Consider the following 13,499-nt stretch of genomic DNA (forward strand, 5'->3'; position numbering starts at 1 on the left):
AGTAAAACTAAGGATTAGTTATGATGAGGATTAAATCCACCTGGATTAGTTGAAGGATAATTAGCTATATTGAGGATTAGATAAATTAGTTAAAATGATAACTAGTCATGCTGGTGATTAGTTAAACTAAGGACTAGTTGTGTTGAGGATTAGTTAAGGATGATTGCATTGATGCTGGTTGCAGTTATGCTTAATTCTTCCCCCAGCGGTGAAACTCGAGAACTAACAGCCTTCTTGTGATCTGCTGAATTGACTAGTAGTGCAGGAGTTTTGGGGAATTTCGTCCAGATGAGCCGCATTTACACACAAATTCGATTTATTTATTTATTTATTCATTCATTTATTCCAAGTGAACCTGCTCTTTAATTGGAAAGCTTCCGGTTTCTTTGAAAATCACTCTCAGGGCTTTAGGGCTGCAATTATTTTTGAATCAAAATCGTGCAAAAAAATGTTTTTTTTTTTTTTTAAATGAAGTTAAAATTTGAATCAAAGTTTTCAAAAGCGGGTGTTGTTTTTGTTAGAGGGCACAGCGCTGCTCTTGTTTTATCCAAAACATTGAGGGACTTTTATTTTACGTCACTTGATCCGGAAGTGAACTTTCTTGAGTCGGAGTATTCGCACGTTGAAAGTAAGCATGGCTCCAGGTGGGAAAATCAATAGACCGAAAACAGTAGGTGTCTTAAATCTTTTATATCTCACACACACACACACACACACACACACACACACACACACACACACGAGTGTTTATACACATAGCCGACACTTTATGGTAAAAAGTTTGTGGACACCTGAGCTCTCAACTCCACTCTTCTCCTCAAATCTTCTGGGAAGATGTCAGGTAGTGTTGTAGGTGAGATGAGGAGGTCTGGGGTGCAGTCAGGGTTCACATTCATCCCAATAGCAGGCCGCTCAAGATCTTCCTCTCCAGACCATATGTTCATAGAGCTGCTTTGGCTTTGTGCTCAGGGGCATTGTCATGCTGGAACAGGTTTGGGTCTCGTAGTTCAAGTCGAGGCAAAAGGTATTGCTCTCTATACGATCGTGTGCCTCCAAGTTTGTGGGAACAGTCTGAGGAAGAACCACATGTGTCTGGTGTCTCAATACTTTTGGCTGAACAGTGTATACAGTACGGTTAAAGTTTTTATCATGTTTCAACACGATTCGTTAAATCATGCACATGCAGTCGAGAGCTTCAATTCACATCGAACATCAGACTGATCTTTGTGATTAGCCGGAACCAGATGAGCTTCTGAATATTGCGAGATGTTGCTGATCATCTGATTTTCTTGCATGTCAGTTTTTATACAGCATGGTGCTGAAAACAAAAAACCTCCCCTGATCTGACATTGCTATTGCATCAAACTTTCCAGGGAGGGTTCAGTAACTCATACGAGTTTTCATCAGGTTGAGCAGAAACATCTCAAACCTTGAGGTGGATGGACTACAAGAGCAGAAGACCAGGATCAGGATCATGCCAAGCCATCCTAGCGCAGTTGTGTTCCTCTAAATTCAGTTTGGGGAATAACAACACTATATATGTCGGGGGGAGGGGGGAATCAGGTGTCACAATATTTGTTCTCGTTTTGACAATTATTTTGGTGTTCCTTCATGTTCTCCTTGGGGTTCCTCTCATGTACTTGTTGTATGGACCCTGGATAAAACCCAGGTCCCACGCTAATGATGCAGATCCGGTCGTCACTCTTTGTGGTTTGTGTGGTTCTCCTGCAGGAACTAGGGAAGAATCTTTTCAAGAGGAGGAGGGTTCTGACAAAGCAGAAGAGGAAGAAGCATCGCATTGTTGGAGCGGTGGTGGATGAAGGTCTTATAACCAAACACCACCTGAAAAAGAGAAGGTGGGGTCTAACATATGATGGGGACTAGTTACTGCTGAGGATTAGTTAAACTGGGATTAAATGAACATTTGGAGGAAAAGGTGGCCATGCTGAAGATTAGTTATGAGGTTTAAAATTAATCAGGATTAGTTAAAGGATAACTAGTTGTGTTGGGGATTAGTTAAACTGAGTATTAGTTATGATGAGGACTAGTTAACCTACAGGTTAGTTAAATTCAGAAGAATTATAATAGTGATTTCTTGCAGTTGTACTCAGTTCTGCCCTCAAGCGGTGAAGATGTAGAACTACACCCTGGTTGTCTTGTGCAGGATTCTCTGGGATTTTAGTTCAAATCAGCTGCATTTACACACAAATTCGGATTTTTATTGATTTATTTGAAATCTTTCTTATGTTGGGGACTAGTTAAATTGAGGGCTATTTATGCTGGGGATTATTCATTCCAGAACTGTTTTAATTAAGGATTACTTATGATTGGGATCCTGTGAGATCCTGTGGACCATCTGATCTTTATTTGAATTCTGTATGACTATTTGTTTTGAATGTGATTGGTTCAGTCACATGACCCCATTATAAAAGGCTGTGTATGTTTCTATGCCCAATTGATTGTACGCTTTCTTTTTTTTTCCCAGCACGAGCGCCAGAGCGAACATCACCCTGTCTGGGAAGAAAAGACGAAAACTGCTGAAACAACTGCGCCACATGGAGAAAGAGAGGGAAGGCATGGACGGTACGTTTATACAGATTTGCCTCGATTTGTGATATCGTTCAGCACTGTAGCCAAAATTACGTTGACACCCGAGCGTCACACGCATGTAATCCGAGGCTTCACTCACTCAGGAGCAATACAAGTAGATCACAAAAATACATATTTATCAGAACTTTTGTGTCGACATGACATTGTTTGTTCTATGTAAAGAACTGATGTCAATCAAAAACCCATTTGTTCCTTGAATATCAGCATTTTATCTGTTTAAAATCAGATCAAATAACATATAACTCCGTTGCCTCTTTTTTCTTTAAAGTGGAAGAAGCACCAAAGAAGAAACCGACTCCTGCGGCCAAAAGAAGAAGACGACGACAAGTGATGTAGAGATGATCGATACGGAGTAAACGATCTACACTGAATGGACAAAGTGTGGACACCTGAACATATGTGCTTTGTGAACATCCCATTTGTTGTTATAATAACCTCCACCCTTTTTAGAGGATGTTCCGTTGTTTTCATTTTTTTGGAAATCCGTGCTTATTCAGCTATAAGGGTAGAGGTGAGGAGGCCTGGGGTGCAGTCAGCGAAATGATTCTTTAGAGTTCGTCATTCCGGGTCAGTTTCGGGTCTCCTGGTTCAAGTGAATTGCAAATTTAATGTCACCACATTCATTCTATACAATCGTGTGAAACCACATGTAGCATATGGAAAAGTCAGGTGTCCCAATACTTTTGTCCAAATAGTGTATATATTGTTGTTAAATCTGCTATTTTTGTACATTTAGACTGTACAGGATCTAAACAGCAGGCTACAAGATTTCCATAATCACATTTGAGCTGGATTTTTGAGATGAACGTCATCACAGTGTACTGATAAAGCAACACCATAGAGCGACGTGAAGCAGAACAAAAAGTGACATTTAGAGATGAATGGATCCGTGGACGATCTCACCAGACCAACATTTTTATGAAAATATTTCATTGTTTGAAGTTTCATGAGATTCACGCTTTGTTTTCTGATCGAGTCTCTTTGATCTTCTTCGGTTTTGTGAACGACAATAAAATTCACCGTCATGTTCAGCGCTGTCTCTGGTTTCGTTTTTTCATATCTAGGATTTGCTCACTGTAATTAAAAAAAACAAATCAGTGTCCTTTAAAGTCCATATAGAATCATTTTAGAGCTATAAACTGATTCCATACACTTCCTTTTGAAACAGGAAGTCAGTGACATATACACCGTTCACACTGATCATCAGAGAATGTTACAATCACCATCCTAATATTGTATTGCCTCCAAAAGCTCTCTGACCCATTAAGGCACACGTCTCTAGGTGTGCTGTGTTACCTAGCACCAAGGTGTGGATCCTTTAAATCCCTCAAGTTCAGAGCTACAGTCTCCATGAATGAGACTTGATCTTCCAGCACGTCCTTTGATTAGGAATGACTTTTGGGGATTGTGTCAACACCTCCAGAAGCCGTTCCTGAACAATGTGTGGATGTGCAAGCAGCATTATCCTCCTGAACAAAGGAATGAATCATCCAGAGCATCATACTGCCTCCACTGGCCCACTCACTGGCCTGACTGAGCAGACCAGACCACCTTTTTCCACTGGTCTATAGTCAAGTTCTAATGCTCATGTGTCCATGAGCTTTGGGTGGTGTATAGGGGTCTGCATCAGCTCTCTGACTGCTCTGCAGCTCCATTAGCCTGGAGTTCCAATGACATTTTTGGTAGGTAACCTCTGCAAAATTGGGAACATCACCAAAGACCTGCTTTGGAAACCAAATCCAATCTTTTTTTTTTCTCCCATTTTTCTTACACATCAGCTTTGAGAACTGATTCTTTACTTGCTGCTGAAGAACTCAATCCCCTTAACAGGTGCCATACATGATCATATGAACATATCAATACTAATCATTTCACATGTCATGGTTTAAATGCAGTGTAGAGTGTTTTTACACTACATGACAAATATTGTGGACACTTGAACCCACAACTCTTCTGGGAAGATGTTGTGCAGATTTGTATCTCATTCAGCCACAAGGGTCTTAGTGCTGTAAATCAGAAACCGGAGTTTGGAGGTGCAGTGAGTTGAGGAGGCCAGGTGTGCAGTCAGTGTGAAAAGTTCATCCTGGAGGTTTTAAATATGGCTTATAGCAGGCCAAGATCTTCCACTCCAAAAGATATGTTCATGGAGCTGGCTTTGTGCACTGGAGCATTGGAGCAGATTTGGACCTCCTAGTTCATGTGAAGGAAACAATTCATGGAGCGGATTTTAAAAGAACCACATTCGGCATTTGGAAACGTCTCGATTTCCTAGATTGTGTGGTCACTTTGGTAGACCATGATTGATGCATTGTGTTTGTGTGGTGCCACATGTTCTATACAAATGGATGCCATAGTAACACACACTCTCACACAGATACTGTTATCATTTACACACATCTCTGAGACATGATGTTCATCCATGCATGAGGAGCAGACCTGCTGGTGGTTGTATCATTTTAGTAGTGGGGGAAGGAGGGGTAGTTGATGGAGGTGGAAACATTCTCCTCCTTCAACACCTCTTTGTGTATGTGTGTGTGGTGTCTTCATTCAGCAGGGTTGCTCTCCTGTTAACATACGGGTTCTGCAGCAAGCACGCTCTCATTGGGGGTGGCACTGGGGGGGATTTACAAGGAGCCGAAAAACAAAAAGAAAAATGGGGTCAGAGTCGTGATGAAGTCTGGAGCATTGCATCTATTTTTTTTTGGATCGACTCAATAACGGGAATTAAAGCGGTGCTGTTTTGCGCGAGCGCACGCGTTGATTTATTGTGCGCGTGTCGGGTGTTTTTTGATTTATTTATCCTTTTCGTGTTACCTAACAGCTCGGCGCGTCTCCGTCTTTTGTGTGCACGCGACCGGGAAGGTAAAAATTAAGTAATATGTGTGTTTAATTCAGTGCGTGGTGTGGATGCTCTCAGTGGGATGCGGTTTCCTGTAGACACCATTTTAGATTATAGACCTTGTGGGCATCTTTAAAAAAATAAAAAAATAAAAACCCTGATGTTCAGATCCACCTCTCTGGGATGATTAAGATCAACATTGACCGGATGCTTATGAAGATGATGCTGATGCTGATCGTTTTATCCTCTTGTGAGATATTTCAGTAAGGGTAAGTATAGGCTAATTTTTCATTCTTTTATTTTTTTTTTCTCCAGAAGGCCAAGAGCGCGTGCGTGTTCTAGCAGGTGTTTAAAAAAATCCAGCTTTGCTTGAATGCACGTTGAATGAACGCATGAATTTATTCATGTTTTAGAAAATACAGAAAAACAACTGGCGATCTGGGGATTTCATTAAGATTGCATCACTGTGATGGTCTTATCACGGGATGATGCTTGTGTATCCTAGCAACGCATCAACATCAGCACCAGTGTGCAGTTCAATCCAACTTGTCATTCCCCAGTGCTTTGCTGATCTTCATTAAGAACGCCTTCAACATCACCCAGTTCACTTTGCACTATAATGCGGTGTTCCTTTGTGAAGAACAATGCAACCATAAAGGACTAAAAGAAGTCAAAAGAACTGATCCGGAATCCTACGTGTCTCGACAGGAATCTGTCACACCAATTTCTCATGGGGATTGTACACGTGTGTTGTTTAACTACTCCACGTTTTCCTTCCATGTGGGTCTTCTTAAAAAATAAATCGGAAGATTTGTAGAACATCTCTGTACGCTGAAGCTTTCCAATTTCCTAATAAGACCTTAGACTCTTTGAGAGTGTTCCAGACTGAGGGTGCTTCTTTACACAAAAGGAGCTCATGGAAGACTTTACAAATGTTAGAGTAGAAGAACTCCTGCACAGAGAAAGACCTGACCTCCTTAACCCAACTGAACACATTCGAGATGAAGTAAAACTCTGACTGAACCACCAGACCTCCTCAAATCCTCAGCATCAATGTCTGATCTCAGTAGTGCTCAGTAATGCTCGGTAGCTGAGCGATCACTAATCTCCAAAGCCACACCCCAAAATCTAGTGGAAAGACGAGTAGAAATGATCGTAATAGCAAAAACATGAGACAATGAGACGTTCAACAAGGATATATCGCAGCGATGGGGAGGTGTGTACAAACTCTCGGCCGTGTACAGAGCGCGATTTATTTAAAATGATTTCACGTCGTGGAATTTGGTTATATTTTTTAAAGCATTTAGTTCAGTTCAGCAATATTTTTGCAGAAACCTTGATCTCTTTTTGTACTGATACATGTTAATCGGAAGTGAGTAACATTTCAAGTTATTTAATATAACAAACACTGATTGACAGAATCATATTCCTGCTGTTTAATATATTACAGTCAAAACAAGGTTCCTTTGACAGGTGTTTAATTGTTTGATTGCAATATAGACAGTATGTCCAAAAGTATTGTATAAGATGCAGTAGCATTAAATTTTACATTGAACTACAAGACCCAAACCTGTTCCAGAATGACCATGCTCCTGTGCACAAATCAGCTCTATGAACATATGGGTTGGAGTGGAAGATCTTTAGTGGCCTGCTATAGAGCCATAAACTCTGTTGGGATGTATTGGAATGCTGACTGCACCCAAATGAGGATGATGTTTCCCTTTTGAGTTTGGTTCCTCTCAAGGTTTCTTCCTCATAACATCTAAGGGAGTTTTTCTCATCTGCTCATCAGGGATAAATGCACACCATTCACCTTAACTGTTGATTTCTGTAAAGCTGCTTTGAGACAATGTCTGTTGGGAAAAGCGCTGTAGAAAAACTTGATTTGACTTGACTTGACCCCAGGCCTCCTCACTTCACCTACATCACTCTCCGAACACCCTTTTGGTTGAATAAACACAGATCTCCACACATCTAATGGAACGTTTTTCCAGAAGAGTGCAGGTTAGAAAGAACAGCAAAATTAGGACTGAATGTGTTGTTTAAAAAGCTCATAAGCTTATGTGCAGGTGTTCATGGAATTTTATCCATATAGTGTTATTACAGCAGATTTACCCAAAGGTCCTTTGATATGCACACTTTCCATACCACACTTTGGATCTTTCTTCACCATTTTTCTTTTTGCTTTTATATGCACTGGGTGCACCTGCATGGAACAAATTTCCCACAGCATGATGACTTTGCTTTCCACATTCCGTACGCCCTAAGTGGGTAGTTTAATAGGCACAACCCAAACATACACACAAAATGATACGTTCCAGCACGTCTATGTCATATGACCTCATATACACTACAGTAAGTGTGTGGTATAAATTAGACATCAGACCTGGTGTTTTCCTTCAGGTGAGCACAGTCATGAGCCAAATAGTCATTTTAATGAGATCAAATCATCAACAAATGGCATCAAATACATAGTCGTGAGTTGTCATTAGTGCTCTCTCCAGTTCCCAGATTCCCGGCTTATGGCACATCAGTTTGCAGCTGTTTTATTCCCCCGAAACTGTGCAATGCAGTAGTTCTTGTGGAGGACCTTGTTACATCGATGCCTCATTGCTTTTGTGATGTTCTCAAGACCAGAAGAGTTGTAACACAACATTGTGCCAAATAAACGTATACACTAATGGCTAATAGTTGGTGGACACCTGAGCATAACATATGTCCTTTATAACATCTCATAACACATTTTCTGCTGTTCTTTATAATCTCTATTCTTCTGGAAAGAAGATCCAAGATTCCACTAGATCTTGGTGTGTTTTGTGGGAATTTGCTTATTCAGCTAAAAGGGTGTTAGTAAAGACAGGTACTGATGTAGGTGAGGTGACGAAGCCTGGGGTTCACTAAGTTCAAAAAATCATCCCAAAGGTGTTCAATAGGGTTTAAAGCTGTAGTAGGCGACCAGAAATCTTCCTTTCCAACCCATTTAATATTCACGAAGCTGGTTTTGTGAACTGGTGCATTGTCACACGTTTGTCCGAATACTTTTCCACTTGAGGAAACGGTTTGACGTAAAAGATTTATTGTTTAAATAGGGATTGTAACAAATACAACTTATTACCCAGATGATAAGAGACTATGTTAATGATTCCAGTAAGATATTACCAACAACATATGTGATATGTTCCAGTAAAAGGAGCGAAGTGCAAAGTTCTACAGAGATAGATTGACGACTGCACATGAGCTCTGGACCCAAAGGACTTGAGACTGTCTAATGGCATTGTACATGCAAATCCAAGGCACTGGTTGGTACCTCGTTTCTCAGATTTGTTAAGATTTAACTTTCTTTAATGGCTTACAAATGTGAATGTAATGTATTTATAAAATTGTAATGCTTGTTGTGTAGTTGTAATATGATCTCTACTGTTCTAGTGTAAGTATTAAATTCATGTGCTCAATAAAATAAGCGAAACGCGTCGAACGAATGTCATTTTGACCTTCAATTCACTCGTTTGTGAAGAACATTTTGGTTGTAGGAAGAGCAATTAAAGGTGCTTAAGTTATTTGCGGCTCAAATGATCGAAGAACTCTCGGTTTTTCTTACTTCTAAGCCTCCCCAATTATCACCCAGCAGGTTTTAATCCTTTCGCATCAGGACTCTGAGAATCCCACGGATCTCCTGAGCTCTTAAAGCCATGTTCCCGGTTCATCGACACTCCTTCAGAGCAGTTAAGCTGCTTCTTGGGGCTCTGATCTTTCTCCAGGCTTGCAGTTGTGCTTTGAGCTCCAGCGGTGAGACATGCTACTCCAGGCAGCATCGAGACACTGTTGTGAATGTGGCCAAGGCTCTGAATAATCAGAAGACCGTAATGGATAAAAGGAGAAAAGATGCAGAAAGAGACTGCATTCTGTCCTGTTGCTCCGAGGAGCTGAAACCAGGTGAGGTGTTACATAAGTTGCTTTTTTTGTTTACATTTTTAATCAGATTATGCTTTCAGCAAAATTCTCCTATTTTACAGGTATAAAATGCAACATGGTGATGTTTAAACCATTAAGCCAAGATGGTATTGAGAACTGCTACCTGTTTCATTGTGAAACTGAGCAGGACTGCCCCCTGATGTCAGTCAAGCCTGGGTCTAACACTTACGATATATTCAAAGGTAATGTAAACAAACTTTAATTGTGATACAATGTGAAGGATTTCCTGCCTATGACAAGAGATGTGAACTCTCATATCTTATCAGCACCTGTTTGATCTATACATTATACAATTTTTAGATCATTTCTTACTTTCAGTATTCAGAGATCACTCGTATGTGTGCTAATGACATACCAGCACCTTCCAACATAGTCACACCTGATCCAGTATTTGCAATAAATAAACGTACTTATTGTCTTGATCTGGTTGAACAATATGGAATCTGTGTCATTTTCTAGTTACAACTTATCTTTCCTTTGTTAGCTTTGCAAACGTCCCAGTTTTCCATCTGGGAATGTTTTCCAAGCCCTGTTCACTATTAAATTTACTTAGGTGCTGGATTTCTGCTAACACGTAGCACTGGAGCTGGGGTTGATTCTACACACTCCATCTTTAGGATGCAGTGTCCGATGGCATGCTCAGCTGGCAGATTTATCCCTGTAGTGTGTCCTAGGTAATGTGATGGATAGCCAGCTGTCAGGATCGGCCACATGCCAACGCTGGCAATACTTTAGCTGGTTTATTGCTAGCACACGGAACACTCACTACGGATGGCACAGGCTGATCCTTCTGTTCAGGCTGAAAGGGTTGCTGTTTGGGCTTGTCATTAAAGAGGCTCCGGAAAGGGGAGTGCAGGTTTCAGAATGGCACAGCAAAACCTGGGGGTGCTTTAAGATCGGTCAAATGCACACAGAAGGCTTTCCTACATTGCACAAGTCTTCCAGCAGATATCTGCTCACAATTCCCCTCATCCCATCCATCATGTGGGGCAGGTCCTCTTTATCCTCCTACACATTCCAGTAAAATAAACAAAGCAAAAATATTTCACATTGATTAGCGACTACATTTGATCATTGTGTCTTGATTATACTGCCCAAAGGGTGCAGAACTTTGCTCGAAACAGGAATTCTCCAGGGTAGAACTACAATGTTTCCATAAGTGGCTTATCAGCCTGCAGATGGAACCGGAAGGCTATCATCACTGACACGTCCTTTTTTCAACAAGAAGGCCATGACCACAGGCCCATGTCATTCATCAGCATGTGTAAGGCCCAGTGGAATGAATCCTCAACTGACAGTGGTATTCATTGTACTTTACATTATTCAGTAACAGATTTGTTGGAAGGTTGTGACATCTGCGTGTACGCTCATTAAAAGGAACATGGCTGATTGTCACTGAAATATATTCATGGAATAATGTTTCCTTTTTTGTACTAAAGGTTTGACACACCCTTCTACTAAAGGAAAGGATCGGGTATCCACGATGCCCTTTACGCTGACAAAACAACCTCCTACTCAATGTACATCGACAACCATAAAACCAATGACCACGACAACCACCACTGAGCCCACCAGTACGACAACTACCACGCAGTCATCCACAACTACGGCTCCGAGCAAAGCAAACCCCTTCACCACAGCGGCCTCAGAGCTGGCAATCATCCTGCTTACAATGCCCGCTGATAGCATGCCGACCACTACATCGCCTATGACAACGACAACAACAACACAATCAACAAGTACAACCACAAAACTACCTTCTACAACTAGCACCACAACAACTATGCATCCTGTCCAACCACCACAGCCACCTCCAAATCCAGTCAGACCATCCAAAAAGCAGGTCAGGCCACCAAAAAAAATGGCTAGTAATAAAGTAGGTGAAATTCCAACCATACAGAAACAAGCCACACAGAAACCTGTGATACCTACTACTGTTTCCACTAGTACAACTACCACTACAACCACTGCTGTTACTACCCCAACAACAACCACGACTACTACAACCCCAACGACAACCACGACTACTACAACCCCAACGACAACCACGACTATTACAACCCCAACGACAACCACGACTACTACCCCCACCACAACCACAACGACTACTTTCTCGACAACCACAACATCTTCAGCTACAACCAAGACCACTATTCCGTCTACAACCACAACGACTACTCCCACTACCACTACCACTACCACAACAACTACATCCACAACTACCACTGAAAGGACAACTATAGTCGTCGTAGAGATGGAGAATGATCTGAAAAACGTAGATTCGAATTCTGACCCTACAGCCTCTGCTTCAGATAAGTCTAAAGAGTCACACTTGATGTGGAAGAATAGCCTGGCCTTGCTGGTGGTTCTCACACTCATCATTCTCACGTTTGTCGTGGCCATCGTGGGCCGCAGAGCCATGGAATCTTTTGACAGGAGACACTACACGAGACTGGAGCTCAACGACCTTCACTACGAGATCTAACCCTCGACCGAATCCTCGATGATCGTAGAGACAATCCCGTTCAATTTTAAGAAGTACCCCCGTTAGTTCACTGAAACGAAATATTTTGAAATGTAGGACTTGAAAAAAGTCACATCTTCCCCACTCAGATGATTGCTGGTGGGATGGAACAAGATGAGATGGATTTGAAGGGTAAATGAAAAGCAATACAAAGACCTCAGGAAGCTACAAAATGATAATAAAAAAAAAAAATTTGGACTATAATACTGTTGGACATCATTTGCTATGGCAGTGCATTTAGTCATTAACATTTCCATTGTGTAAAACCAATGATGAAGCTGATTTACAGTAAAAACAGCTGCATAATCAAATCTCTTTGTTCAGAGGCTTCATTTGTACAATGGCTTGATTTAGAACCATATGAACCATGCTAGGGGCAAAATCATTACTCTAGCCAAGTCAGCGTTTTGATCTGATCTGATGAAACATATTTGGTTGTTTTTCAGTTGTTATGCTGTTCATTTCAAATGATTAACACCTTCGTCGCTTGGAGGGTGTCAATAACTAAATGGAAAGACAGAATGCACTGAAAAAAACATGCAATGGTTTTCACGAGCACCTTTATAAGGCCATTTCCAGTCAGTACTGTTGCTTCCTTACAGAAAACTGCTTATCAAACTGTATTTACTTGCTGTGCATTGCATCTTTTGTGATTTTTTTCCCTTCTATGTTGTATTGATGTGTTTGACATTTATTACACCGATCCATAGGACAAGTCTCTGAAACATTGTTTGCATTTGTGCTGCGATTCTCTTGTGCGTCTACTACTTCTTGGTGGTAAATTACATTATGTGCACTATTTTTACTAAAAAAAAATTTTTTTCTTGACGAGCAGGTGTGTGAGTGTGAAGGTGTGTGTGTACAAGATAGGTGACTGTAACACATGCATGGTAAACATAGTTGCAATATTTGATGTGTTCCGGTACAGTTTCTAACATGCTTTTTTTGTGACTTTCACACGTTTTCCAGGAGTGTGTATCAGGTCAAAAATCTAATGTTATAGTTTTTAAAGACTAATCATTATGTACACAATCATATAGGGCTTTAAGGAACCTGAGCCTTATGATGGCGATCTGGATGAAGAAGTGAAGTCCAACTAGGGCTGCTTACAAACTGGACTGAAACTAATCCGGTACCTGTAGAACACATCGAATTAGCTGTAACTGCATTTTTTAACCAAAGGTGGCAGCAGTCACTCAGTCAAACCTACAGCCACCTTCCTGCTCTCGTGCTCCATTTTATAGAACATGGCTTAATTTTTTTTTTTTTAATTATCACTGTATATATATATATAAATGGTGATGGTTTGGTCTTGTTTTTTGTGAGTGGTTGCTTTTAACAACAATTTTGAATTTCATTTCATTATTTTTTTCTGCCAAAAAAAAAAATAAAAAAGTCAATTCTTTGAATGAAATGTTTGTAGGTTCTGGTTAAAAAAATATTAATAATAATTTATATATATATAAAAAACACCATAACACAATAATCATATTAATTATTAATAATCATTTTATATATATATTATATATATATATATAAAATATAGCTCAGAGT

General features: G+C 40.5%; 2 protein-coding genes across 3 annotated transcripts; both read left to right on the top strand.

The window, feature by feature from the left end:
- The first annotated feature begins 516 nt into the window (after window positions 1-516).
- Window positions 517-3,641, top strand: c18h11orf98 (chromosome 18 C11orf98 homolog). Its single transcript, XM_046873515.1, has 4 exons — window positions 517-670; window positions 1,732-1,856; window positions 2,486-2,583; window positions 2,879-3,641. The coding sequence occupies exons 1-4, from the start codon at window positions 635-637 to the stop codon at window positions 2,944-2,946; spliced, it is 327 nt and encodes a 108-aa protein (XP_046729471.1). The 5' UTR covers window positions 517-634; the 3' UTR covers window positions 2,947-3,641.
- Window positions 3,642-5,160: 1,519 nt separating this feature from the next.
- On the top strand, window positions 5,161-13,359 carry mansc1 (MANSC domain containing 1). 2 transcript variants are annotated; one of them, XM_046874377.1, is made up of 5 exons: window positions 5,161-5,718; window positions 8,634-8,748; window positions 9,075-9,382; window positions 9,463-9,603; window positions 10,861-13,359. In XM_046874377.1, the coding sequence occupies exons 3-5, from the start codon at window positions 9,139-9,141 to the stop codon at window positions 11,904-11,906; spliced, it is 1,431 nt and encodes a 476-aa protein (XP_046730333.1). In that variant the 5' UTR covers window positions 5,161-5,718; window positions 8,634-8,748; window positions 9,075-9,138; the 3' UTR covers window positions 11,907-13,359. The 2 variants fall into 2 exon arrangements, with proteins under 2 accessions (XP_046730333.1, XP_046730332.1); XM_046874376.1 differs by having other exon boundaries at window positions 5,162-5,718; window positions 9,078-9,382.
- The last annotated feature ends 140 nt before the right edge of the window (window positions 13,360-13,499 follow it).

This window comes from Silurus meridionalis, chromosome 18, assembly GCF_014805685.1.
Source record: "Silurus meridionalis isolate SWU-2019-XX chromosome 18, ASM1480568v1, whole genome shotgun sequence".
NCBI lineage: Eukaryota > Metazoa > Chordata > Actinopteri > Siluriformes > Siluridae > Silurus > Silurus meridionalis.